The 25994-nt window shown below is 56.4% G+C and overlaps 1 protein-coding gene across 1 annotated transcript in view; it reads left to right on the top strand.

Moving 5' to 3' along the window:
- Nucleotides 1-469: 469 nt before the first annotated feature.
- COTL1 (coactosin like F-actin binding protein 1) overlaps nucleotides 470-25994 on the top strand; it is a 36684-nt gene continuing 11159 nt past the window's right edge. The window contains exons 1-3 of the mRNA XM_047846221.1: nucleotides 470-793; nucleotides 1056-1138; nucleotides 21441-21598. Coding sequence (XP_047702177.1) covers nucleotides 717-793; nucleotides 1056-1138; nucleotides 21441-21598 — 318 coding nt within the window. The 5' untranslated portion in view covers nucleotides 470-716. The remainder of the gene's footprint in view (nucleotides 794-1055; nucleotides 1139-21440; nucleotides 21599-25994) is intronic.

Here is a 25994-nt window from a genome sequence, read left to right as displayed (position 1 = left end):
GAAGACAAGGGAGGAGGGGGAAGGGAGGAGGAGGAGAGAATGGGGAGAAAGGAGAAGGGGTGAGTGGTGGAGATAACGGGGAGAGTTAAAAAGGAAGAGAGAAGGGGGAAGAAAGGAAGGGAGGGGAGGTAAGAGAAGAGGCGGGGGAGGGGTTGGGAAGTGGGAGGAGCAAGGAGGGGGAGGGGAGGAGGGGAGCAGGGAGGGAATAAGGAGGGCTTCCACAAGGAAGGGGAGGAGGGAGGAGGGAGAGGGAGTAGGGAAGGGTGAGAGAAAGGAGAAAGAGGGGTTGGGGACGAGGAAGTGGGGGGGAGGAGGAGGGGGAGGGGGAGTGGGAGAACGAGAAGGGGGTTGGGAGGGAGGAGGGGGAGGGAGGAGCAGAAAGCCCCTCCTCCAGCCCCGGCCCCGGAGTTGCGCAACCCGCCCGGACCGGGATTGGTCGTGGGCGAATCAAGAGGCCCCGCCCCTACGGCCCAGCGGCCAATGGCCGGAGGGGGGCGTGGCGGCGCGGCCTGGATCCCAGCGCGCGCCCTGTGCGCCCTCGGAGCCGCCGCCGCGCTCGCAGCTCGCAGCTCGCCCCTCGCAGCCCGCGCCGCTGTCGCCGCTGCCACCACCGCCGCCCGCCCTCCGCGCGTCCCCGCCGCGCTCCTTTCCCTGCGGCCGGCCCGGGGAGCGCTCGGTCGCTCCGGGCAGAGTGTCCCTGCTGCGGCCCTGCGGCGATGGCCACCAAGATCGACAAAGAGGCTTGCCGGGCGGCGTACAACCTGGTGCGCGACGACTGCTCGGCCGTCATCTGGTGAGGAACTTTCCATTGCTCTCCAAGCCCCGCTCCCCGGGCTCGCGAGGGGCCTGGTGCACTGAGCCGGCTTCCAAACGGGACGGATTAAGGGTCATGCCGTGCTGTCTCCCGCAGCCTTAACCCAGGACAGCGTGGAAAGCCAGCGCTGGCTTCTCCCTATTCAGAGCATCCTTTAGATTGTCCTGCTGGAGGCTTGGCACCTGGCTGCTACCATCGCTGATGTGTGTATGTGTGTGTTTTTTCTTCTCCCAATCCAAAGGGTGACTTTTAAATATGACGGCTCCACCATCGTCCCCGGCGAGCAGGGAGCACAGTATCAGGACTTCATCCAACAGTGCACAGGTAGGGAAACGCGCCTTCGAGGGGTGTGTGTGTGTGTGGGGGGGAGATTGCTGATCTTTGGGGGAAATTGTCAACGCGGGAAAAAGGAGCTTCTGCGGAGGCCAAGCTGGGAGGAGCCTGGCCACCCCCACCGCGCCTCTGGCGCTGGGGGAACCAGATTTGAGGATTTTAAAGCCTCGTGAAACGTGCTCCCTCTGGACATCCAGAGCAACCAGGGGAGGACTGCCTGGCTCCCTTGCTCCCACAGTACCCTCTCCAGAAGAGTTGGCTCCTTTGGCTCCTCTGCCCCCTGCGGGTCACTGGTTTTCCAAGGGTCAGCTCAGTGTGGTTCCAAACTCATCTTCCGCCCTCCCCACCTTCACCAGTCAGTGAGCCGAAATAAAAACAATCCTGGAACTTGCAGGAGAAAGAAACTCAGCTATATCCTCCCTTCTCCCGAGATCATTGTCAGTGTTTTGGTTATATGTGTGTTTTTTACTTGTAGGAAATAGAGTCAGATAGGACAGAGTACACGGCATATGATGAGTACAGTTTCATTGATGTGAAATTGTAGAAAAGGCAAATCTGATGCGTGGTGTGAAAAGTCAGAAGAGTGATCTCCTTTTGGGGTAGATAGCCATTGACTTGGGAGGGGCACACGGAAGGCCGCGGGCTTTTGGAAATGTCTCCTCTTTCCGTCTGGGAGGTGATTACACAGGTGCGTACCTAGGTAAGAAATCATTGAGCAAAATACTTCTGATGTGTAAACTTTGTGCACTTCCCTGGGGGTGTGTTAAACCATTGAAAGAAAGGAATGCATGGTGTATATAACCACAGACCCCTCGGTAGAGGCAGAAAGCCCAGCCCCTTTGGGAATGGGACCCATTCCAGGTCTCTGGTCGCTAGCTTTGAAACAGATGTGCAAACAAAGGCAGTGTGGCCTGGAGGTTAGAGCAGGAACTCTGGGCCAGCTCAGCAGAGTGGGTGTGAATCACCGACTGGCCACTTCCTGGCTGTGTGACTGGGGGCAAGTTACTTAACCTCTCGGGGCCCTGGTTTCCTTACCTGTAGTCTCAGGACTGCTGTGAGGGTAACCGAGTCAACGTGTGTAAAATGCTCAGGGCAGTGCCTGTACAAAACTACGCGGCCAACCGTGAAATGAAGAAAACGTACGAAATTGTGCCGCGGGATCACGTGGCCGCGCCTTTCCTTCACTGTTTCCTTAACCAAATGGTATTTTGCCTTTGGTTTAATTGAAAGAATATTTCTGAAGAGTCTGCTGGGGGCTGGGCGGTCCTAAGGCGTACAGATTGCTTAAAAATTAAACCTAAAATATCAGAGGTGTGAAATGCTGTAACAGCTCACGTTGAATAAGGCACCGAGGGTGTCTCGTGGAGAGCCGCTGGGGCGGGATTTGAACCCAGGCCCCTGACTCAGGATCCCTGCCTCTGTACCGCCACTACCCTTCCTCCGCTGCGGTGGATGCTTTTGCAAGTAGCATCCAAACTCTTGGCTTTCCCCCCAATCTGGTGGACAACCAGGAGATTTAACAATATTTTTTGCCTGGTCGGATCTGAGGCTTTGTCCGACCGGCCAGCTTCCCTCCTCGCTGAATTCAGGAACAGAAGACTAGCAGTTTCTTTCCTCCCTTTGACCATCCATCACTTCCCACCCAACCCCCCTCCCCCACCCCTGCCCCCGCCGCCGCCATCAGACTGGGTCTTGCTTCTGAAGCTATTGTTCGCTCCAGCAAGTAGGAGAAGGCGACCCAGGGACGAAAGTGCATCCTGTCATTAGAAGAGACTCTGAACAGATGCTCGCGGCCATTGGAAGGGCTTGGTGCGGTCAGAGAGTACTTCCTTCCTCCCCTGGGGCCTTGCAGGCGTGTTACTCTGACCCTTCCCCCAGTGGCAGGGATGGGAGTGGGGAGTGCCTGGCGGGGGGAACTAAAAATGCTTTCCCTGCTGCTCGTTGATCTTATGAATGGGCTGTGGGATCCGAAGGCTCCGTCTGCTTTGGCTGGAAATCTGCCTGCCTTCCCCAGCCATCTGTTGGACAAATGTATAGACGAGTTATGGTTGCTGTGTCTGCACTGGTTCCCCTCGGAAAACCACGGCCGTGTCCTCGTGACCCAGTGACAAAGGACTCAGAACGCACCGGCCGGTAGCTTTCTACACGCGAGTCGCTGCACTTGGCGTGCCTTGTCCCCATGACTGAGATCGTTCCCCTTCCACAGGTGAGTACCCCAAGGCCCAGCGCAGTTAAGTAACTTGCCCGCCATCACGTAGTTAGGACGCGGCAGAGCTGGGACTTGAACCCAGGCAGGCTGGCTCCAAGTCCCATGTTCGTGGCCTCGTCTCTCTAAGGAAGTGGGTTTAGATTTTTTTTTTTTAAAGTTTCATTTATTTAAGTAATGTCCACACCCCACGTGGGGCTTGAACTCACGACCCCGAGATCAAGGGTTGCTCACCCTTCCGACCGAGCCTGCTAGGTACCCCGGAAGTGGTTTAGATTCTCATTTTCAAGCCAGGAGGCTTCTTTAGTGCTACAGTAGGTTCCAGTTTGTTTGCAGGATACATCACTTATGTGATGCGGGGAGGGCTCTCTGTGGCCCTAATTCCCAGGCAGGTGTCCTGCAAGCCTGAGGGGCCCAGGCCGTGGGGACAGGCTCTCGCTCTGGCCCAGCCTTCCCCTTTCCAAACATCTAACAAGGGGCAAAGGGGACTTAGAAGCCAGAAGCCATCACTCCATCCATCTCTCCCTCCAAAGGTGCTGGGGTGGGGTGGGGGAGGGGCGGTGGGGCGGGGCGTTTCCTCCCGGGCTTTCTCTCCTCCCAGACAGCCCGATTCTGGCATTCTCTCTCCGAACCAGCCCTTCTTTCCCAGCCCCGTGCCCTCTGGCTGCTGCCATCCTGCCCGCCCAGCTTCTGCCTCTCATCTCTCCTCGCCCCCAGGCCTGGCCTCTCCTTGGCTGCGGCTGTTTTCTGGAAGGTTGCTCATCTTCCTGTTTCTGCTGGCAGGGTTTGGAGCCCTCTGTGTTCTGTACTGGCTCTTTGGGTGCTGGATGCACCTGCCCCCCCACCCCCCGACTGCTTTACTGCCTCCACTCTTGGCTTTTTGCCCCACACCTCAGTCCACGAGAGATGGTCTGAGAGCTCACATAGTGGGGTGTGTTTTTTATTTCCACAGCCCGGAGTTAGAAAATCTCTAGAGTCACATCCCAACTGTGTCTCTTGCTCGCTGTGTGGCCTTGGGCAAGGACATCCCCTTCTCTGTGCCTCAGTGTTCTAGTCTGTGAAATGGGCGTCCTGGCGGTGCTCACCTCTGACAGTGACTGGGAGGGTTGGCCGAAAGAACACATTTAAAAGGAGACCGCAGGCCCCCGATGGCACGTCGACTGTTGGTACTTTTTATCGGGTTTACTCTCGTAGCTCTTACGAGGACGTTGTGTTTTCTGTTCTGAAGCTCCCGGTATGTACCTCAGCGCCGTGCCCAGTGGGCCCAGAGCTCCAGATTAGCCCCAGTAGCCACTCGACCCCAGGGCGGCGCCTTGGACCTTTCGCCTGGGTCTGCGCGCAGTAACGCTCAGTCCATAAGCACCGACTGCGGAAGAGATGGTTGGCACAGCGGTTCAAGGTTTAGGCTGCATCGGGCCGGCCTGGCTTCCAGGTTGGGCCAGTCATGTGACCTGGGGCAGTTGCGTGACCATCCTTTGCTACAGCGTGGTCATTAGGAGGGTTAAGGAAGCAACTCACCGTGCTGACGATGTCTTAAGCGCTCCTTAAATGTTAGTGACTGTGATTGTCATCTCCTTGGTGGAACTTAATTGGTGTGGCAGGAGCCTGTGTGGTCTGAGAGCACCAGAGAGGTGGGAGGGTCAAGAAGCGATGGGGAGGAAAGGGGTAGCCAGCTGTGCTGGAGGGCGGGGGGTGCCCCCGACAGAGCCTGGGGGAGCCGAGGGGAGCCACTTGCCAGGCCGAGTGGATGTGTGATCTCTCTGATTGCGGCAGAGAGGGCCTGCGGATCATGGGTACGCGACGATCAGTGGCTCAAGCTGTCTATGAAATCAAGTTTTGTTTTTGTACTTGATAAGTAATGTGTGTCCCTGGTGGAATATTGAGAAAGCCAGACTTCCTCCCTTCCTCCCTCCCTTCCTCCCTTCCTTCTTCCTTCCTTCCTCCCTTCCTCCCTTCCTTCCTTCCTTCCTTCCTTCCTCCTTCCTTCCTCCTTCCTTCCCTTCATGCCTCCCTCCCTTCCTCCCTCCCTTTCTTCCTTCCACGTATGTGAGTGGCTCTTCTGCAGGGTCCTGTTCTGGGCACTGAGGATAAATATAGAAACAGAGAAGGTCCCTGTCCTCAGAGAGCTCATGTTTTATTGTCATTGCCCAGCCTTTAAAATGGCTACGTAATGTTCTCTCATATAAGTGTAACCTTGTTTAACCAATTCTTTGTTGATGGACCCCAAAGTAGTCTGTCGCAAGCCCGTTTTATTTTGGAAAGGATCCAAGCACCTGGGAATGAATCCAGTTTTCTGTGGGTGCATATTTTAGAGCCGATCGGGTTCGAGCATCGATGGTCAAGCCAGGGTATCTTGCCTGGACTTGTAGCCTTGAGGTGCTGTGTGACCTTGGGCAAGACTCCCGCATTTTGTTTCCCCCTCTGTAAGATGGGGATAATGGCTGCACCGCTTTGTTGTGAGAATACATTGACATGATATATACAAAGCGGCACTTGGTACGGCCTCAGGGCTCAAAACTATACTTGTTGCTAATGTGGAACCTTCTTGGAAGGTGTCACACATCAATGGATAGGTTGAAATAAACTTGGGGGTCAGTGTCCGCGTGAAGCTTGATTGGGGTCGATGCCCTGTGATGTTGGCTAGATGAGGGTCTGGGTGCAGATGATATTCCCACGATGCTTTGTTGGGCCTGGAGTCTTCAGCTCAAAACCTCACTCACAGGGAAAAGCGGGGTTTGATATTTTTGTCCATCCTTGGACGTCCCAGCCTTGGGGTGGGGGGCTTTTCAAATTTCAGAGTAATCCCCGCTCTGCCAGTGTCGTTCCGGGGAAGCTGACTTAACTCCGTACTGCCCCACTGGGAAGACGCTGGCCACTCAGAGTAAGCCGCGTCCTCTGTTGGCTGATTGGTTCGGGGTTGGGCCCTCGTGACTCAAGTCGAGCCAATCGGCTGCATCCCTGATACTTTGGACAGAGTTGCTGGGTGAGCCCATTTTGCTCTGGGATTAAGACCTGTTAGCATAGTGAAGGCCTGGAGCTTTCGGGACCCTTGCACCCTGTGGGGAGCAGAGCCACAGATGGGGAGCGCGTCCTAGAGGGCGTGGCTTAAACTCTCAGGTGCAGCCACGCGCCTGGAGCTCTCTCCTGAGGCCGTTTGCTTCCAGGGGCCAGTTCAATTTCTTTTCCTCAAGCCAACTTGAGTAGGCTCTTTATCATTTCCATTCCATCGAAAAGAGCCGAGGCCATAGCCCCCAGGGTAGATGGCTGGGCGGGGCTGAGGGAGGAGAATCCAGGCTGGCCCAGGAATTCAAAAGCTCTCCTATGAGGATTGGGTGAGGTATCCGGGCATTTTTAGCTTGGAGAGGCACCTCAGGGGACTTGAGTGTTGTCCTTGGTGTTTGAGGGACTGCCGTGTGGCATGTGCCCACTTTGCTTCTTCACACCCCAACCCCACGTGGTAGAAGGACCAGACAGGAATTTCAGGGGTAGATTGTAGGTTCACCTAAGGACTGTCCTTGGGTTAGAATGGGCTGTCACTGAAGGTAGTGAGACCCCCATCATGGGAGGTATGTCAGGAGTGGTTGCCTGACCACTTAGCAGAGATGTTTAAGAAAGGGTTTGGAAGGGGCCATCCATGACCATGCACTCTCCTCTTCTGGTCTGTTCTACTCCCAGGAAGAGAAACAGAATGCATTAGTATAGGCCCGGGATGGGGTCAGCCCTACCAGGGGCTGAGAGCGGCAGTCGGGTGGTTTCTAAGGAAAATGGGTGCGTTTGTAGTTAGAGAAAATACTATTTATTCTGACACTTGCCCAAGAACAGGAAGGCAGGCTTTATTCAGGGGGACTGTGTGACAGGTGTAGGGACCATTACCGTGCAGGTTTGCAACGGGGGAGGGGGATCAGGCTCAGTTCTGAATACAACAAGAAAAAGTCCGAATTTATAGTCAAGAAGCAAGATGGGGGCCAGTGGGTGGGGAGTGGCCAAGAGGAAGTGTCAGGGCTGAGGGCGATTCTGGCCGAACTGCTAAACTTAGCAGGATTCTTGCTGAACGCGAGTAACGCGCAGATGAACATAGAAGTCCGAAAGTTGAGACCTAGGTGAAGAAGCGTTCAGAAGGCCAGATTAGAATTTGGTCAAGGACGGAACCTTGGCTGCTACCAAAAGAAAGCGGATGGGGCGCGAATAAGACAAATGCCCTCGTCTGGGGCCTCTGCGTGTCCAGCTGCACAACGCACGTACAATCGGCGGTCAGTTTGTCGTGCTGTTCTGCACCTGGCTGTTTCCCGACCTCCCTTGTGGCCCATGCACGTACAGACTCCAGAAATTTCAGCCAAAAGGTCAGGAGAGAAACGTCTAGTGAGTCTAAGGGAATAGGAGGTCGAAAGGAAGCTTTAAATCTGCAACAGTGCTGTGAACGTGGCAAAGCGCTAAGCAGTCTGTCCGCCCATTGAACGAACGAGGACGGAGCACCTCCTTTGTTCCAGGGACAGTGTTGGGTTTATGATTTTTAGGTGGCACTTTGAAGGCTAGTGAGCCACTACCTGCACGGCTCTCTGCGATATACAGTGTCTCGTTGCTTTCTTTTCCCACACGTGTGTCGCCGAGGGGTTTTGAGCTGCACTGCCTTGCTTCCTTGTGTCCTAAGATGCATGGGCACGCTTGAGATGGCTCGTCTGGATTGCCTCTGGGGTGATAGTGGTGCCTGCTTTTGACTTTGTGGTCTTTCCCCTTCCATGGGGAAGGCTGCTACCTGTCCATCTGCCTGGTAAGTAGCGTGTCCTTGTTCAGAAAGAGTCTTCGATGAATTGAATTGAATTGAATTGAATTGAATTGAGTTGAAATGAATTGAGTTTTTGCTCCTTGAAAATCGCTGGGAGTTGGTGCAGACTTTTAAAGTTTTGCTTGTGGAGCGACTAGGTGTTCCCTCCGCCCCCTCATCTTCCATCATTTCTCCACCTGTTACGTTCTGGGGACTGTCCCCTCACCCCTAGAGCGCGGCACCCCACGCGTAGGTCTTTGGTAATCTGGTCACCAAAATTAGTGGCCGTTTCTTTGTCCTTATTCCACTCTGTGTTCTCCCAGCTTTTGTCGGTGAGCACGACTCACTGAAAAAACACGTTTCCTTCCCTCTGCTTCCCCCTGCAAACACACATACTTCTCCTTTTATGTCTCTTACCTCCTGTTCTCATTTCCTGCTCCCGCTTCTCTTTTCCCTTCTTGCCCCCCAAGAGTGGGCGTTTCCCACCCTTGATCTTGGCTTTTCCTTCTGCAGGGAATGGGGTGAGCGCCTGCTGGGTGCCACGCCCTTTGCCTGGTGACCGCGTAGCCCAGGGCCAGGTGGCGTCAACTCCTCTCCCCTTTGGAACATCTGGTGGCTTTTGCCCATAAGGTCCAAATGCTTAGCGATAACACAGAATGGCCCTTACGAGCCCCGTCCCCAACACAGAGGGTCCTGACCCCTCGGTTGCTCAAAGGCCAGGCTCCGTGCGGACGCTTTGCACATATTGGCACAGATACTGTTTCGTATCCGTGAAGGATGTGTGTGTGATGAGTAAGTAGGAGTTTTCCCGTTTCACTGATGAGGAGTCTGACCGTTTCCTTGAAGAGTGGAAAGTTGCTTGCTTGAGATGGGAGAGTAGGTGGCCTTGGACCCCAGATCTGTGTCCAAGGAGCTTTGTCCTCCCGGAGGACTTCTATACGCCTGTCAAGGCCCAGTGGAAATGTCCCCTCCGTGCAGATGGCCTCCTTGCCTCCGTGATGCTCACCACATTGTGCGGGGTGAGGGGTGCCTGTTTCTTCAGCGCTGCAGCAAGGGCCTGGAGAGAGCGACTCGGGCCGGGGTGGTGGCCTCCTCGGTGGCAAACCCCTGCCCCCCCCGAGGTTAGCCGGTCCCAATCTCTTTTCCTTACGTGGGCCCAAGTCGCGGGCTGCAGCACTCAGCAGCGCCTCACGTCGTCGTCTGACTTTTGCTGCTGGAGGCTGAGCTCCCCCCCCCCCCCCCCCCCCCCCCCCCCGGGGCGGAATCCTGGTTGCTGTCCCGTCAGCACCTGGAACAGCACCTGGCATTCTCATCTGCTGCTTGTTGAGTAGAGGAATGACAGTCCCCTGAGATGTTGGAGAGCTGAGCTACCCCCCACCCCCCTAGGAAGGCACGCTGTGCCCCTGCTGAGGTTGCAGCCCAGTGGCCCGTATGGACATCTGCAGGTGCCAAGGCTCCCTGGCCGCTGCCTCTGCCCCCACTGGCTTCTGGCTCCGGTTTCCTGCCCCAGGGCCCTTGCATGGCTGCATTCCTCACCCACCTGATTTTATGTGCTTGGCTTTTCAGATTCAGCTCAGTCAGTGGCCTCAGCAGGGGCAGGTCCCCCGAGGCCTGCGTCTGACCTGATGGCGGGGCTATGCCCTCAGCATTTTGTGTTTTATTTCACCAGCGCATTTTGAAATCAGCCTGCCTTACGTCCTGAGTTGGTCCTGGACTTCGTTTATCCTCCTCTACCTCATTTTTCCTGTGCCTTCTGGAACAAATTCCCACAAACCGAGTGGCTTGAAATAACGCGATTTTATCATCTGACAGTTCTGGAGGTCAGAAGTCCAAAATCTGTCGCACCGGGCTAAACTCCAGGTGTAGGCAGGGGTGTGGTCTTTCTGGAGGCCCCAGGGGAGAGTCCATTTCCTGGCCTTTTCCAGCTCCCCGAGGCGCCTGTGTCCCTCGACTCAGGGCCCCTCCTCCACCTTCGAGGCCAGCGAGAGCGGGTCGCGTCCTTGTCAAGCTGCTGTGTCTCTGGTTCTGATTCTTTTGCCTCGAGGCTCCTGATTACGTTGGGCCCACCTGCATCATCCAGGATGCTCTCTCCTATCCAGATCCTTAACAATCACCTCTGCAAAGGCCCTTCTGGGTCAGATGCTATAGTCGTGGGTTCTGGAGATTCCGACGCGGACATCGTGGCCAGCCATCTTGCCAGCCGCTGTGGTCTAATGATTTCATCTCATCTACACCGTGGCCCAGTGTGGAAGGTCCCGCTGTAAGTCCCACTCCGTAGGTGGGAAAACTGAGGCTCAGAGATGGGAAGGCCCTGGCCCAAGGTTGCACAGAGGCCCCGCTCTGTTCCTTCCCTGGCGCCTGGGTTCCTGGCCACCCGCCCCTGATACCCTGCTGCTTCCCTACGCTTGCAGCTGAAATTCTTTTCAAACAAGCTCTTTTGGGGGCGCCTGGGCGGCTCCATCGGTTAAGCGTCCGACTTCGGCTCAGGTCGTGATCTCGCAGTCCGTGAGTTCGAGCCCCGTGTCGGGCTCTGCGCTGACAGCTCGGAGCCTGGAGCCTGCTTCGGATTCGGTGTCGCCCTCTCCCTCTGTTCCTCCCCTCCTCACGCGTGCGCGCGCTCTCTCTTGAAAAAAACATGAAAAAAAATCTCTCTTAAAAAAAAACAAAAAAGCTTTTTCCTTCCCCCACCTCCCAGTTTTACTGAGAGATATTTGACAGACATCATTAGCAGCGTAAGGCACAATGGTTTGCTTTCTACGTGCTGCGGAATGATCACCACGGGAGGTTCCGTGGATATCTGTCATCTGATGGGGGGTGCAATAAAGTGAAAGAGAAAGCATTTCTCTTTGTGATCAGAGCTCTTAGGACCCACGCTCATAATAGCTTTCTGCAAGCTCTTTTCTGGAACGCTCAGGGGCAGACCTAAGGCCTGTGTCCCTGGCTGGTGGCACACGTTAGTGGGACTCACAGCTCAGAGGTGATTTTTCTGGAAGAAGTGGAAAACCTGCGATGGTCTCTGAGGGACACCTCTGTGATTCAAATGCCTCTGTCCTTCCCAGGGGACAATTCTGACTTTGCTACTTCTGTCTGAAAGGATGTTCCGGGAGGTCATCTGATCTGACCCGGAGGTAGTTTTCGTCCCTTTTGGGGGGCTCTAATTCTACCCCGACTGTAGACTGGAGCGTGTAGTTCCTGGTTTCAGATAAAAGCCGGTTGCCGCCTCGGGCAGGCCAGGGTTCCCCCTGGGTCACGCTGGGCTCCTGGGGAAAACTGAGAAGAGCCGGGTCCTGGGCTGCGAGCTCCCCTCCGCCCCCCACCCCCCAACAGAGGAGGGCCCGTCTTCACTCCCGCGAGCCCCGCAGCCCTGAAGACGATGCCCCTCGCCCCGTTCTCGATTTAGCAAAACCCACTGCCACGTGTCCGATTCTGAGAAAATAGCTTACTCTCTCCCTCACCGTGACTTCTCTTTACTCCCATCCAACAAATACAAATCGAGGACCTGCCGCATGCCAGCCCCTCTGGCCGTAAGGGACATAAGTCACAGAGCTCGCGTTGTTTTGGGAGCACAGGGACCGATCACAGACAAGCTGGCAAATTGGGTCACTCCCGAATGCCCCAAAGAGGATGAAAAGAAGCAACGGCCTGGAGGTGGCCTTCAGCGGGGCCACCGTCAGCCAGGGTTTGGTCACAGGAGGCCTAAAGAGGAGGGGACGCTGAGGCAAGCCTGAATGCGAAGGAGGTGGACACTCGGGTGCCTGGGAGTGGAGTGGGCCCGGCACAAAGGAAGGCCCTCAACAATAAAAAAGAAAATGGGCGAGGGGTTTGAACAGGCATCTCTCCCAGGAGCCTGGCAATCCCACTCCTTAGTATCTACCCGAGAGAAACGCAGTCACGGGTCTACGTGAAAAGTTGCGTGCGAATGTTCACGAGCATCGTTCACGAGAGCCGGGGAGCGGAGACCGCCCGGCTGACCGTCGTCGGATGCAGGGTAGACAAAACGCGTCTCTCCACGTGGTGGGACGTTACCCAGCCATAGCAAGGGAGGAAATCGCGATTTGTCAACGCCGTGACGCTGGCGAGCCTTGAGAACATGATGCCGAGTGAAAGAAGCCAGACGCGAAAGGCCACGCGTTGTGCGAGCCCACGTATTTGAAGGTTCCAGAACGAGGCGCTAGAGAGCTGGGGAGTAGTTGCCGGGGTGGGGGGCAGGGGATGAAGGAAGACAGACCACCGGCAGGTAGGAGGTCTCCTTTTGGGGCTAACGGAATGTTTTGGAATTAGACCTAACGGCCAATGAATTGTGCGTTTAAAAGGGGTGAATTTTAGGATACGTGAATGATGTCTTTTTTGCAATATGTAGAGGCAAGGGGGTCCGGGGGGCCCCGTGGGCCACGGCGACGACTCTGGGTTTTACTTGAGCATTTTCTTCCTATGCCTTTGTTCTACAGCCTTCTGGAAGTTTGCCTCGGTCCTTCTTGTGGAGAATCCCCTGCTCAGCATGTTTCGCTCTTGTCACTGTTCTGTCTGTTGCAGACATGCCCGTCCCCATGGGGACCCTCCACCCCCGTGGGCCCCTCGGATGCACTCAGCGCTGCCCTCCCCGCGCCCCCCCCCGCCCCCCCTGCACGTGCCGTGTGCACTTGATGTCCTGGATTTCCATTCTCCCCGCCATTTCCATTGGCTCCGTGATAGTTGACCTCTTGTCATCACCGTCTAGCGTTTTTTTCACCGCTGGCTCTGTGCCAAGGCTCGCTTCTGAGGCTTTCGCTCTCCATTCTGGGGAGGATTGATGTCCAGAGACATAGGTCCCGTGGCTGTGTTCTCGTCTTCCCGAGCCCGCGCCCAGGACGGAGCCGGTGCCCAGGGCGTGTGTAGCTCATTGCCGTCAGCCCTGGCGTCGGAAATGAGCATTTAAAGAAAAGTAGGGGTTCCGTCTCGGATATTCATAGGGGTTAATAAATTGGTGAGTCGGTAAAAGTGAAATGAGTCAGCTGTGAACGTGTGGGCGAACTTGAGGGCTGGAAGGTTACCAGCCGTGGGGATCGGTGGGGGTGCAAACGTTTTGTGAGTTCTGTGCCCGGCACCCAGGGGCACTGGAGTTGAAAGAGCCACACGCCGCAGCCCGGAGAGCTGGGGATCGGAGTGAGAAGCCACTGGGCCCCAGTCACCCCGTGGAAAGAGGCAGAGCCGGGATGCAAGCCTGGGGCTCCTGGCTCCCTCAGGCTGCTGGGGTCTAGGATTTGCTTGGCTCCTGAGACCCAGTTGAAACGTCACTTCCTCTTGGAAGCTCGCCCTGATCGCCCCTCCCCAGGCAGAATAAATTTCCTGCTTTCTTTGATGTTCCCATCCGCCCTGTGGAAACTTGTTGCTGTGGCATTACCTGCCCTGTGTCACACGCTCTGTTTTTGTTTGCCGGGCTAGAGTGTATGTCCTTTGAGGGCAGGGATGGTGTCTTCTTCTTTTTTCAAAAAAATTTTTTCTTTAACGTTTATTTCTTTTTGAGACAGAGGGAGACAGAGCGTGAACAGGGGAGGGGCAGAGAGAGAGGGAGACACAGGATCCACAGCAGGCTCCGGGCTCCGAGCCGTCAGCGCAGAGCCCGACGCGGGGCTCGAACTCACAGACCGCGAGATCGTGACCTGAGCCCAAGCCGGACGCCCATCTGACTGAGCCCCCCCACCCCACCGGCACCCCAGGGACTGTGTCTTCTTGAGCAAAGGTCCCTCTTCACAGATTGTTAATACGTGTCCGTGACGACCGACAGCAAAAACAGATGCAAGAATGCAGAGCGGGGCACGACAGGGGACTGTGGTGCTTGGACAGTCAGACATCCAGCGTCCCCACGGTGTCTCGCTGCAGGTGCTGTAGGAGTGGGTTCTGCCTCCGGGACCTGGTTGTGGCCTGTGGTCTCTAAGTCAGAAGGGTTTAGCATGCTGACTTCCATTTAAGGAAGTAAAACTAACCATCAAAAAAAAAAAAAAAAAAAAAAAAAAAAAAAAAGCAGCAAGAAAGTTCTGGTGCCTTGTCATTTGGGGAGAACCTTCAGCTACCCTGACAATTTGGGTATCCAGATCAGCCCGCCCCCGGAGGGTTCTACCGAAGTAATCACCTTGCCTTCCCTCTGGCTATCGTGTACTCCATTTTCTCCTGTTTTCTGCCAAAGTGGGAAAGCTGGGTCACTCGCGTGTAATGGAACCGCAGTGAGTCAGGAATCCCTGGAGAAGTCTACCGCCTTGAGGGGCGCCTGGGGGGCTCCGTGGGTGGAGCGTCCGACTTCGGCTCAGGTCAGGATCTCGCGGTTCGTGGGTTCGAGCCCCGCATCAGGCTCTTGTGTTGACAGCTCAGAGCCTGGAGCCTGCTGCGGATCCTGTGTCCCCTTCTCTGTCTCTGCCCCTCCCCTGCTTAGGCGCCGTCTCTCTCTCAAAAATACACATCAAAAAACAGTTTTTAAAAAGCCTCCCTTTGACGAATGGGGGAGCAGATCTCAGACGGCAGGTGTGTACCCTCTGTATACGGACCCACAGCACAGAGCACGTAATCAAATCCAGTCTCCATGCCTGCTCTGTGACGAACGAACCAAGATGTGAACAGGGGCCTTATTCCTAGGGCAATGGGCTTTCTTTCTCTCTTTCTTTCTTTCTTTCTTCTTCTTTTTTTTTTTTTTTTTTTGTGCTTAGTATTTCCCCCAAATTTTTTGAGTGGGACAGGAGGGTTTTTTTGTTGTGTGTTTAACCAATCGGGGCAAACAGTTAAGAACCACCTTGAAAAAGAGAGTGTGAGTCACATGGGGCTTTTCAGTAATGACAGGTCTGCTGTCAAGGGAGGAATTCGTTCCTATCAGCCTCAGGCCTCAGTCCCCTCCCGGGGGCAGCCACCAAGCCCCCTGTCCTCTGACTCCTAGAGAGGACGTTCTCCACCTCCCAGGTCCTCGTCCGTTACTGCCTGGGCTCCCCTCCCCTCTCCCCACCACGCCTGCCCCCCCACCCCCCACCCCTGTGAGCAGCCCCGTGGAAGGGAGGGCTGCTGTGGTCCCTGTCCAGCTGTCCCCCGGCCCCAGGCAGCAGGATGTTCGAATTCTTTCCCATTTCCTCCCACACCCACTCCAGGGAGCTCTCTTGGTGGAAGCTAACAGCTCAGCTTTTTGGTGTGTGGGTTGTTTTCTTCCTTACATGAACCTTGTTTGCATAACTTCTTAGGGAGTCTATATAAGGTAAGGTCAGCTTCAGAGCAGGCTGCAATCATGTCGCGCTCTGGGGCAATTTCCTCCCCACTTCTCCTTCCCTTTTCTTGTGACTCGCTCTCGAGAGCGAGTTCACTGTTGGATGGAGGTTACGAAATGATGCGTGTGCTCTCTCTGTCCCTCTGCTGGCCAGCAGATGTGTATTAGTGCCCACGAAGTGCCTCGTGCCGTGGGAGATAACACCGAGTGGACAGATGTGGAAGTAGCTAAATAGATAAACCGGGCACAGAGCGTCTACTTAGGGGGTTACGTAGGTGGCGAGACCCTTATCGTTGGCTTTTTTGTACTTCTCATGATTGTCTGCTTTGTGTTTTGTGTGAAATGGAAAAGAATTGTTCAAAGCATTTGTAAACGATCCTCAGTCTCCTCTGGGTTCTGTCCCTTTCCAGCCAGGGCTGGCTTCAAGGAGAGGCAGAGGGGAAGACTAGGGTCCCTTTTGGGAGAAGGTGGGGGCCCTTGGTCAGTGTGGACCCTGTGTTGGGGTCACCCTGCTGAGAATGCTGGGTGGGGTGGTCAGAATCTGCCTCTCAGGATTACCTGAGCTGAAGGCGGGGGGGGGGGGGGGTGGATTTCAAATCAGTGGGGGGAGGGCAGGAGAGTCCCTGAGAGCTTGGTGGAGATTCTGTGCCATTCACAGTTTTTGGGAAAATACAGAATGGTTCATCCTGGTGGCCGTGGCGATGCCAGCGAAGTCTGACTCCTCCTTCCTTCCTCCCTCTGTTCTGTGCCCTGTGTGGTCATCTCCTCTCGTTGTGTTTCCTTCCACAGCCACCCTGTCCTAAGTGCTTAGCATCACACCCCCCGTCCTCTTGCCATGTCTACTCTCGCTCCTGACTCCTTCCTGCCAGTCCAGCCCCAGACAGAGAGCGTGAGAGGAGGAAATACAGGGGCAGGTGGTGAGGGGTGAAGGTGGTCAATGGGAGAGAAAGGAGGGAAATGCAAGGCCCAGAAGGGGGTGAGAGGGGAGGAGAGCCCAAGGCAACGAGGGGCATGGAGGAGAGAGCCCAAGGTGACGACAGCGGCATTTCTGGGCGCTTACTCTGCACCAGGCCGTGCCCACGAACTTGGCAATGGCAGCCTCACGTTGTGTATTAACTTGCTAAGTACATGCAAGCAAAGACCTTGAAGAGAGAACTGGAACATGGAACCGGGTGGACCCTGCCCGGTGTTGCTCTGCCCTGAGCTGGTGGGGCCTTAGGGCTGGTGGGATCTCTTTCACACTATGAGGCTCTGTAGGCCACCCACAAGGTTAAGTTCTTTTGCGTGTGGGGTTTATTCACACCATGCGAGGGCCGTCTTTTCATGGCCAAGGTTCTCGCTGGGTGAGAAGGAGTGGGTGTTCACAGCCCCACATTGGGAATGATGCCTGATGCACAATCAGTCTATAAATTATGATGATGCGAAGCCAGGCCATACAGGAAGCTCCTTCTCACGATCACTTCCTCAAAACAAGAGAAGTGTGGGTGGGAAGGGAGGGGGTGGGCTGGGCTCGGGGCACTGAAGCTTTTCTGCCCTTGAAACCTCCTGCCACCCCTTTCCCACCAGCGCTGGCACGAATGCTCCTCCCCTCCCCCACCCTCCCTAGGTCAGTGGTTTTCAAGCTTTGGAAGCACCCAGATCCCCCAGGGGCTCGGCTGCCACTCCCCATTCCCAGAGCTTGTGAGTCAGTAGGTCTGGGGTGGACCCGGGCAACCGCGTGCTCATGGTTTCCTGGGGGGGCGGGGGGGGGATGCTGACCGGACTGGTCTGGGCGCCCCCGCTCCAAGAACCGTCCTCCGCTTAACCAGTGCTCCCACGGGCAGGGCCAGCGTTGTCTGGCTTCTTACCACTTTAGCTCTCTGATCCTCAGTGTCTTCGGCTGTAAAATGGGCCCGGGAGCCTTGGCGACCTCACAGAGAGCTCGGCACGAAGCGAAGTGCCAATACGCGTCAGCTTAGGACGGTACCCGGCCCGTCGTCGGCGCCCAGCAGACGGCTCCTGTTATCCTCAGGACCCTTGTTCGTCTTATCTGTGCCCCCCGTGCTTAGCACTGTGCCTGGCACATAGTAGGCCCTCCGGAAATGCCCGTCGGAACTGGAAAGGTAGGGATAGAAAAAGAGCAGTCCCCCCATGAGCCGCGCCCGTCACGTGCCCTCCGTTTCCGGCAGCGCTCTCAGCCGCCTCATGACTCCGCACGTGGGGAAACTGAGGCTTAGGGGCATTCGTGCGTCTGGTCCAGGTCACAGAGCTGGTATGAAGTCGGGGGGGAGCTTCTTTTGGATTCCGGAACTTGGACTCTTCGCCTGGGTGCTGGGCTGGGGAGCAGAAGGCTGAACGTGAGCGGCCGGTGTAGACGGCTGGGCTGAGGCCTCTGGGAGAGGGAGCGCGGGGGCCCGCGTGCTGTGGGAGCGTCTGGGCCCGGCTTCCCCCGCTGGGCTTGCCCACACCCTTGGCTCCCAGTCTCAGGCCCCAGAGATGTGCCACTGGCCCCCTGGGGACCGGCTGGCACCATGAGAGGGACAGCAACGTCGAGTACTCATGTTCTCCCGGCCAGTGGTCCACACACGTGTGCCCCCACACACACACCACGCACATCTACGATGAGCCTTAGCTCTGCCTTTCTGTGGATGCACCCACGTTTTCCTGTGTGTGAGCGGGGTGCCAGCGGGACAGAAGTGAGGGGTGTGGCGTTTTCCACGCCCCTGCGGTGCTGTGGCTGCGCGCGTGTGTGTGTGTGTGTGTGTGTGTCTCAGGTCGGCCCCGTGTGTCTGGAGGAGAGGAGGTGGCCCAGCCCAGGCTACGAACGACCGCCTCCCCCTGCACAAACCAGTCTGCGGTCAAGATGGGCTTAGAGCGGAGGGGGAGAGAGGCTTCGCGCCTGCGTGGGCAGCTGTGAAAACGTCGCCCCGACCAACCGCGCTTTCCCCGCGCAGGCTCAGCTGACTTCCCGGTGTCACGCCCGATCTGGAGCAGCAGACATTTGCAGGCGTAACGGGACTCTCGCATTTTCAAAGACGTCAGCAGTCTTGCTGGCCAGACCGGTGTCAGATAAGCCAGCGCCCAGCGGCCACCCGGGCAAACAGTCCGCCGCTGCCACGATGATGTAAATGACATTGGCCTGCGCTTCTGGAAGGTCCGCAAAGGCCGGGCTCCCCACGCCCTTGGTGACTGACTGCTCGTGGGCCTGTCTCATGCCAGGCCCCGGGCTGGCACTTGGGACGACAGGCAACTTTCCCACGTGGAGGCTCTGGCTGGCGACGGGGCGGTGGGGATCCAGCTGGAGCCACGGGAACCCAGACATCCCGCGTGGCTGCGTCCACTCGGGTCCTCAGACCCGCCGCCTCATTCCCCGCACTCCGTCCTGTGGCCACAGCTTCAGGGAGAGGCTTCCTTTGTGGCGGGCCGGGCGGGCCGTCCAGCTTCCGTATTTAATCCCCGTGGGCGACTAGTGATGTGGTCCCCTGTTTGGGAGGATCCCACACGTGCCTCAGCAGCTGGATGTGGGAGGAGCAGACCTTGGCCGTGGAAGGGACCCATCGGGCCACCGCAGGGGCTGAACTTGCTGAGGGAGAGAAACCGGGCCCCAGAGGCCGCGGGCAGTGTGATTCCATCTACGTGAAATGCCCCGAACAAGCAGATCAGAGACAGAAAGCGGCTTAGTGTTGCTTAGGGCCGGGCGGACGGGGGCCAGGGAGCGACTGTCGTGGGCGAAAGGGTTTCCTTTTGGGGAAGAGGCCTGTGTTCTGGAACGAGGTAGGGGGCTGTGATTGCACAACACTGTGAACGTACTAAATGCCACTGAACGTACGCTTTAAAATAGTTGACGTGGTGACTTTTATCTTTCACTGTGGCTTTTTCTTTTTTTTTCTTAAAAATAAAAAGGGGGGCGGGGCAGGCAGTACCCAAAACAAAAAACTCACCGCGTTTTATGGAGGAGGGAGTGGAGGCTCAGTGTTTGGGGATTAAGTCAGGGTGGGTCCGTGAGGGTACGAGATAGAGGTCTCACCCCCACGTGGGAGCCCCTGGACTCCTTCCTTTCCTCCCGTGGCCAGTCTGTCACCAAGCCCTGTCGATCTGACCATGCGGTGTCCCTGAGACCGTCCTTCTCTGTCCCCCTGGGCCCCCGTGGGCGGGTCCCCCAGTGGGTGTCCGCCAGGCTCCCGTGGCCGGTGGGGGCAGTTCCCCAAAGGAAGGGGGCTGGGCAGGCACGCCCAAGCCACCCAGGCCTCGGCCTGCAGCCCCCTTGGCCAGGATGCGTTACCTTGGGCACATCGCATGACCTCTGAGCCTCATCTGTCACCGGGTGGAGTGCATGTTGATGAAGAAGACGCTGACGTCCCTTCCTCCCCCACTGCCCGCCTCACGGCATCATTATAAAGACCAAATGAGGGGCGCCTGGGTGACTCCGTGGGCTGAGCGTCCGACTCTTGGACACTCCGGCTCAGGTCACGATCCCAGGGCTGTGTTCCGTGTCCCAGGTTCCGTGTCCTTTAAGAAATCGGCACCATGGAGCCTCCTGGCTTGGCCTCTAGTGTCTGGGTCAGGAGTCCGTGGCCTGCAGAGGACCGTGTTCCCTGGCTCCCTTGTGACAGGTGGTTGCCCCTCCAGACAGCTTCTTGGCCAACTTGTGCTCAGGCTTTGAGGTCCTAACGAGGCAGAGAACTTAATCAGCCCCAGACTGTTGTAAACCTATATACGCTGTGTGGGATTCAGCACAGAAGCACCTGGAAAGTCTAGGAAGGAAGATGCCTTGGGTTTTAAGAAAAATACAGGAAAATAAAAAAAGGCCTCAGATGTGGTCCTTTGGCCAGCAGCGTTTGTGTCGCCGGGGAGCCACTTAGAAACGCAGGCCCCGGGGCCCCATCCGAGACCCGAGGCCTCGGAATCTGCACATTAGCAGGATCCCCGAGCGATTCAGATACACACGGACATGTCAGAAGCACAGCTCCCCACTGTCGTTGGGAACCTGAGGAATCCTACAGCCGGCAGCTAAAAGCCCTGCAAGTCTGGAAAAGCTGACCGAGCACCTAGTAGGAGAGGAGCCCCCTCCCGCCCCCGCCCAGAACAGTCCCATGCGGGCGTCTCCAGCCAGGGATTGAGATGAGCTCTCCGCGATCATCGCGATTAAAATATGAACCATTTGGGAACCCAGCTGAGTAAGGATCTATGATTTCGGTGGAAAACACAAAGAGGGGCTTCATCAAAGGGGGACCCCGACTATCTAGAAGGTCATCGTCAGCCAGGGGCGGTTCCGCCCCCCAGAGGACGGTTGTTGTCCCTGGGGCGGAGGGGTGATCCTGCATCTAGCGAGTGGAGGCCAGGGATTCTGCTCAGGACGGTCCCCACCGTAAAGAGCGAGTTCCAGCCATGAGCTAGACGTGGCCCGCGGTCCTGGAGCCGTATCCCACAGCAAGATCGGGGCCACGCGATCCTCCCCAACTCCCACCCCGCAGCTCAGTTCCTATTCCGAGCAGGGCCTCCGGGGCTCAGAAGACTTGAGGAAGGCCTCCCTACATAAGATCCAGAATTTGAGCCCTTCCCTGAGCGCGTGAGGGATGGGTGGGGGGGTGGGGGGTGGAGGTTGCAGGGGTCGTGGCCACAGAGGCCTGGGTTCAGATCCCAGCGTGGCCTCGAACTGCCCATGTGGCCGTGGGAGCGTCACATGTTCCTTCTGAACCCCCGTTTCCCAGCTGTGAATTGGGCCTCGGAGGCTGTGGTGGCAATGCTGGGTTAAACGAGGGAATGTCGGGGGCGCCCGGTGGCTCAGTCGGTTAAGCATCGGACCCTTGGTTTCAGTTCTGGTCATGATCTCCCGATTCGTGAGATCGAGCCCCGCATCGGGCTCTGTGCTGACAATGCTGAACCTGCTTGGGATTCTCTCCCTCTCTGCCCCTCCCCTGCTCGTGCCCTCTCCTCTCTCTCTCTCTCTCTCTCTCTCTCTCAAAATAAATAAACATTTTTTTTAAATGAGGGAGTGTTGGCCGAGGTCCGTGTTGAGCGCCTGCCACGTTGCCCTGGGTGCCTTCCGGCTCGTGGCTGCTCCCTGGGGACACCGTCTTGGGACGTTTTAACTGAGCCCCGTGCCCTCTCCTTGCTGTTCCGGCAGATGACGTCCGATTGTTCGCCTTCGTGCGTTTCACCACTGGGGATGCCATGAGCAAGAGGTCCAAGTTTGCCCTCATCACGTGGATTGGTGAGAACGTCAGCGGGCTGCAGCGAGCCAAAACGGGCACGGACAAGACCCTGGTGAAGGAGGTAGTGCAGGTAATTGGCTTTGTGCTCTTTCCGAGGCTGGGCGGGTCACGCCCCACTCAGGGTCGCCGTCCCCAGGGACAGAGCAGGCCGGGGTTGGCGCCTGTGACTGAAAGCGAGCTGGGCCACATCTCCGTGCCGCCAGAGCCACCGGCGAAATGTCACCGCAGTTGTATGCAGGGTGCGGGCTCAGGACTTGACCACCACGTCGGGGAAACATGGCGGCTGGGGGCCCACCTTTGAGGTGGGGCAGGCGGTTCATGAGGAAGGGAGCTGGAAGAATGAAGAAGGGGGCTAGAAGGACGACCAAAATGGGGACCTCTACCTGCTTGGATCGCGGGTGATCATGGTTGGCTCCCAGTGGTGGCCATGACGACCCAATGGGCACCTTCATGCATGGCCTCCCTGAACGGTGCCTGGCATACAGTAGGTACTCAATAACACTTATCCCCCAGTCCTTGCTAGATCAGCAGGAAGAGGGGGAGGTGGGAATACCCTTGGTTTTGTCTCCGAGCTCCTGACACTTCCCCTAGAGGGTTTCTGTTTCCAAGCGGACATATCACAGATCGGTACTGGTGGAAGCTTCCGAGGTGGTTCGTTTGGGGCTAAGGCTTAGGGTCACACTGAGAAGAGAAAATCTGAATTCCAGAAAGAGAATCCAGGGGAAGGGAGGCGAAGGAGTCCTCTCTCCTTCCCGGAGTGTTCTCCGTCTCGCAAAAGGGTTTCTCAAAGCCCACGATCGGGACATGATGGCGGACGGACGGGTATGGGCTTTCCTTCGGAGGGGATGAAAATATCCTTGAACTGACTGGCGTGATGCTTGCACGTATCCACGAATGTGTGAAAAGCCACTCACTGCGTTGTAAAAACCCAGACCAGCAACACGCACAGAAACAGGCCGCACGGAACGCGGTATCGTGGGTCGGATCCTGGCACGGAAAAGCCAGTGGCATCAGAACGGGGTCAGGGGTTTCGTTAATGGTAACGCGTCAGTGTTGGCTTCTCAGTTGCGAGAAACGTACCGCAGCAACGGAAGACCGTAAGCCTCATGAAAACAGAGTGTGGGATGTGTGGGAGCTCCCGCACTGTCTCCTGCAGCTTTTCTGTGAATGTAAAATCATCCCTCGCGGAAAACTTTGATTTAACAAATTATATTAGGAAAGAGAAAAAGAAGGCCTTCCGTTGCATGATCGTGGCCCATTTCTTCCCACCGACCTCTGCGCATCCCCGCGGTCACAGCCTGCACATCGCACGCGAGGGGGCATCTCCTAAATGATGTGGCTGCCGGCTCCGGGATGCGCGTTTTTCTGGTGGCTGTGTGTTCCTTTGCCAAGTGCATCGTCATGGGCCGAATGTTCCCCTGGTGTCGGCCCATCGAGTTGCTGCCAGTTTTTATTTTCATAGATAACGTTCCAACCACCCTTTTCATATACACGGCTCCTCTGCCTCCCCCGCTGACTTAGGTCTTTGGGGTACATGTTCAGGAGGCGGGGTTCCAGAGTTAATAGACACGAAAATCATCTTAAAAAGGTGCGCGGTGTCAGATTACCTTCTAGAACCGGGTTAGCACCGTGTCTGGGACATAGTATGTGCTTAATGTATGTCGTTGATTTCGCATTCTGATCCACATTACTGGTTAACACCACTGGCTGCACCCTGTCCGGCATGGACCCTCGCTTTGGAAAGCCCCCTGCTCAAACCAGGGCCGTTGTAATGGTCAACCGGCCGTCAGGGGTCTCCTTTATGGCGGCAGCCTGTTCCGTGGCCAAAGGTCTCCCGCTGAATTCCTCCTTGCACGCTCTATTCCTCTCCCCTTGGCGGCCCGGGAGAGAGCGCCTTGCCTGGGTGACGTCCAGTGGGGCAATCTTCTGAATCTCGCAGGGCTCCGTTTTCCTTTCCACTTAAAATAATTGGGGTAAAAATTCAATAACATCAAATTGCTCATTTTGCCCATTTTAGTTTGTTTATTTTTTATTTTTTAAAGAAATCTATTTATTTTTTAATGTGTATTCACTTTTGAGAGACAGACAGAACACGAGCAGGGGAGAGGCAGAGAGAGAGGGGGACGCAGAATCCGAAGCGGGCTCCGGGCTCCGGGCTGTCGGCACAGAGCCCGACGCGGGGCTCGAACTCACGGACCGAGAGACCACGACCTGAGCCGAAGTCGGACGCTCAACCGACTGAGCCACCCAGGCGCCCCACATTTTACCCATTTTAAAGCCTATGACTCAGTGGCCTGGAAGCACATTTCCAGCGTTGAGCAGCCGTCACCCCTGTCTAGTTCCAGAACTTTCCCATCACCTCCAAAGGAAACTCCGTCTCCGTGAGCAGAGCTCCCTCCGGGAGAGTTCCTTTTGGGTCTAGCGCTCACCCCAGTTTGGTTCAGTGAGCCAGTGACCGAGGGTGATTTGGGGAAACAGAATTCTTTGGTGGGGAGTTTCACTTGGGACTCTTGGCCATCATCCATTGGTTGGCGAGCTCAAAGGCGCGAAAGCGAAAAAGGGAATTGCCTGACTCTCTAAACTGGGAAGTGCAGGGTTACTGGGCTTTAGGCGTGGGTGGGTTCTGGGCTCAAGCAATAGCTTCCCCTCATCTCTCTTTTCTCCTGAGTTTAGCCTTCGGCGGCCTCTGTACAGCAGAAGTGGTCCAGGCTCTGGTGGTTCTTCTGGGTGTTGATCCCAAGGGAAGAGAGAGCCCTCGGCGTCAATCATTCCCTTATAAAGGACCCTGATTGGCTCAACTCAGGTCACATGCACATCTGGGCAGGGAGGCGGGGCTCCGTGTTCAAGGGATGCCGATGAATGAAACGCTCAGATGTCCCTTGGGTGGGGGAGCTGGGGCGCCATCTTGACCTGCAGGTGCCGGGTTGCATTTTGACCGTTACCTTCCACTCTTGCATTGAAAAGGGTTTAGTATCTGAAGCTAAAACGAAGGGTTGAGTGGGTTGATTTGCTGGGTCATATTCTGCTTGGACGTATCCCCAAGTGTTTGCATTTGATTTGATTTTTTTATTTTTATTTTTATTTTTCTTAGTGTTTTCATTTTTAAAATGTGCTCCTTGGTCGATGGCATCATACCTTTACAGGAACCTCGTATCGCTTTGTCCGGCGAAGGGGCGGAGCTTTTTGAGCTGGGCGCTGTGGGTTCAGATTTCAGCTCTGGGCGGCCTTGGGCACGTTGCTTACTTTCTCTGGGCCTCCGGGTCCCCTGAAGTCCAAGAACGGGAGTAAAGTAGTACCTGCCTCTTGGACCACAGCCTCCGCCATCAACGACGCCGGAAGGTCCTGGCGCCGGGGCGCCTGCGTGGCCGAGACGAGCTTCCGGGCGGGTCGGGCCGGACAGTAGCGACGCCCGGGCTTGAGTCCGGGGGCTGCGCGGAGGGGACAGCACGCGTGGCTGCCTCGCCGCGGCCGTCGTCTGCCGCACAGGAGTGCGCGTTGTTCTGGCGCCTGTGGGGGATTACGGGGACAATGCAGCCACCATTGTCCGGGGCCCGCTGTCCGTGCTGGGCCAGGCTGTCTTGACTGGGAGCAGACTCTGTCACTGATGTGTCGTGCTAGCCTTGCAGAATGTCTCTATTCACGTGATCCTTTTATTTATTTTTTGATGTCCTCTGAACGTTCCGGAGTGGGAACAGCCAGAGGGCGCGTCTCCGCTCTCAGCCTGGGCAGAGGAGAGAGGTGTTGTTTCCCCCAAGGGGCAGGGGAGGCAGGAAGGACCGACGTTTCAGGGACTCTGCAACCATCAGCTTAATGTGTATTCTGATGGCTCCTGAGCCCTGGGAGCGGGGTCAGCTTAAATTCTGGACCCCTTGGGGCGCCTGGGTGGCGCAGTCGGTTGAGAGTCCGACTTCAGCCAGGTCACGATCTCGCGGTCCGTGAGTTCGAGCCCCACGTCGGGCTCTGGGCTGATGGCTCGGAGCCTGGAGCCTGTTTCCGATGCTGTGTCTCCCTCTCTCTCTGCCCCTCCCCCATTCATGCTCTGTCTCTCTCTGTCCCCAAAATAAATAAACGTTGAAAAAAAAAAATTCTGGACCCCTTCCCACCCCCCAGATATACCTAACACTCAGACAGGAGGGAAAAGCCCCATATCACAATCGTGTATTCTTTGCCGAACAGGCCACTTCTTTCACTGTCCCCATGTTACAGATAAGGGGCCTGGGGCCCAAGGAGGCTGAGTAATTTGCTCAAGCTCCCAGCTCCTGGACGCGGTGGCACTCCATCCAGCGCCCAGACTGCCTGGCCCCGGAGCCCCGACGCTGTCACCTTGCCCTCCCGCACGTTTCCGAAGTCCTCAGTCGCAAGGAAATGTTCTGAGGCCACGTGCGGGTCGGAAACCCTACCTTTGCAAGATCACACGGCACATTAAACGCTCTGAGAAGTTGTGCAGGAAATAAACCTCTTAGATT

Source organism: Prionailurus viverrinus, unplaced genomic scaffold, assembly GCF_022837055.1.
Source record: "Prionailurus viverrinus isolate Anna unplaced genomic scaffold, UM_Priviv_1.0 scaffold_38, whole genome shotgun sequence".
Classification (NCBI taxonomy): domain Eukaryota; kingdom Metazoa; phylum Chordata; class Mammalia; order Carnivora; family Felidae; genus Prionailurus; species Prionailurus viverrinus.
This window is presented reverse-complemented; position numbering and strand designations above follow the sequence as displayed.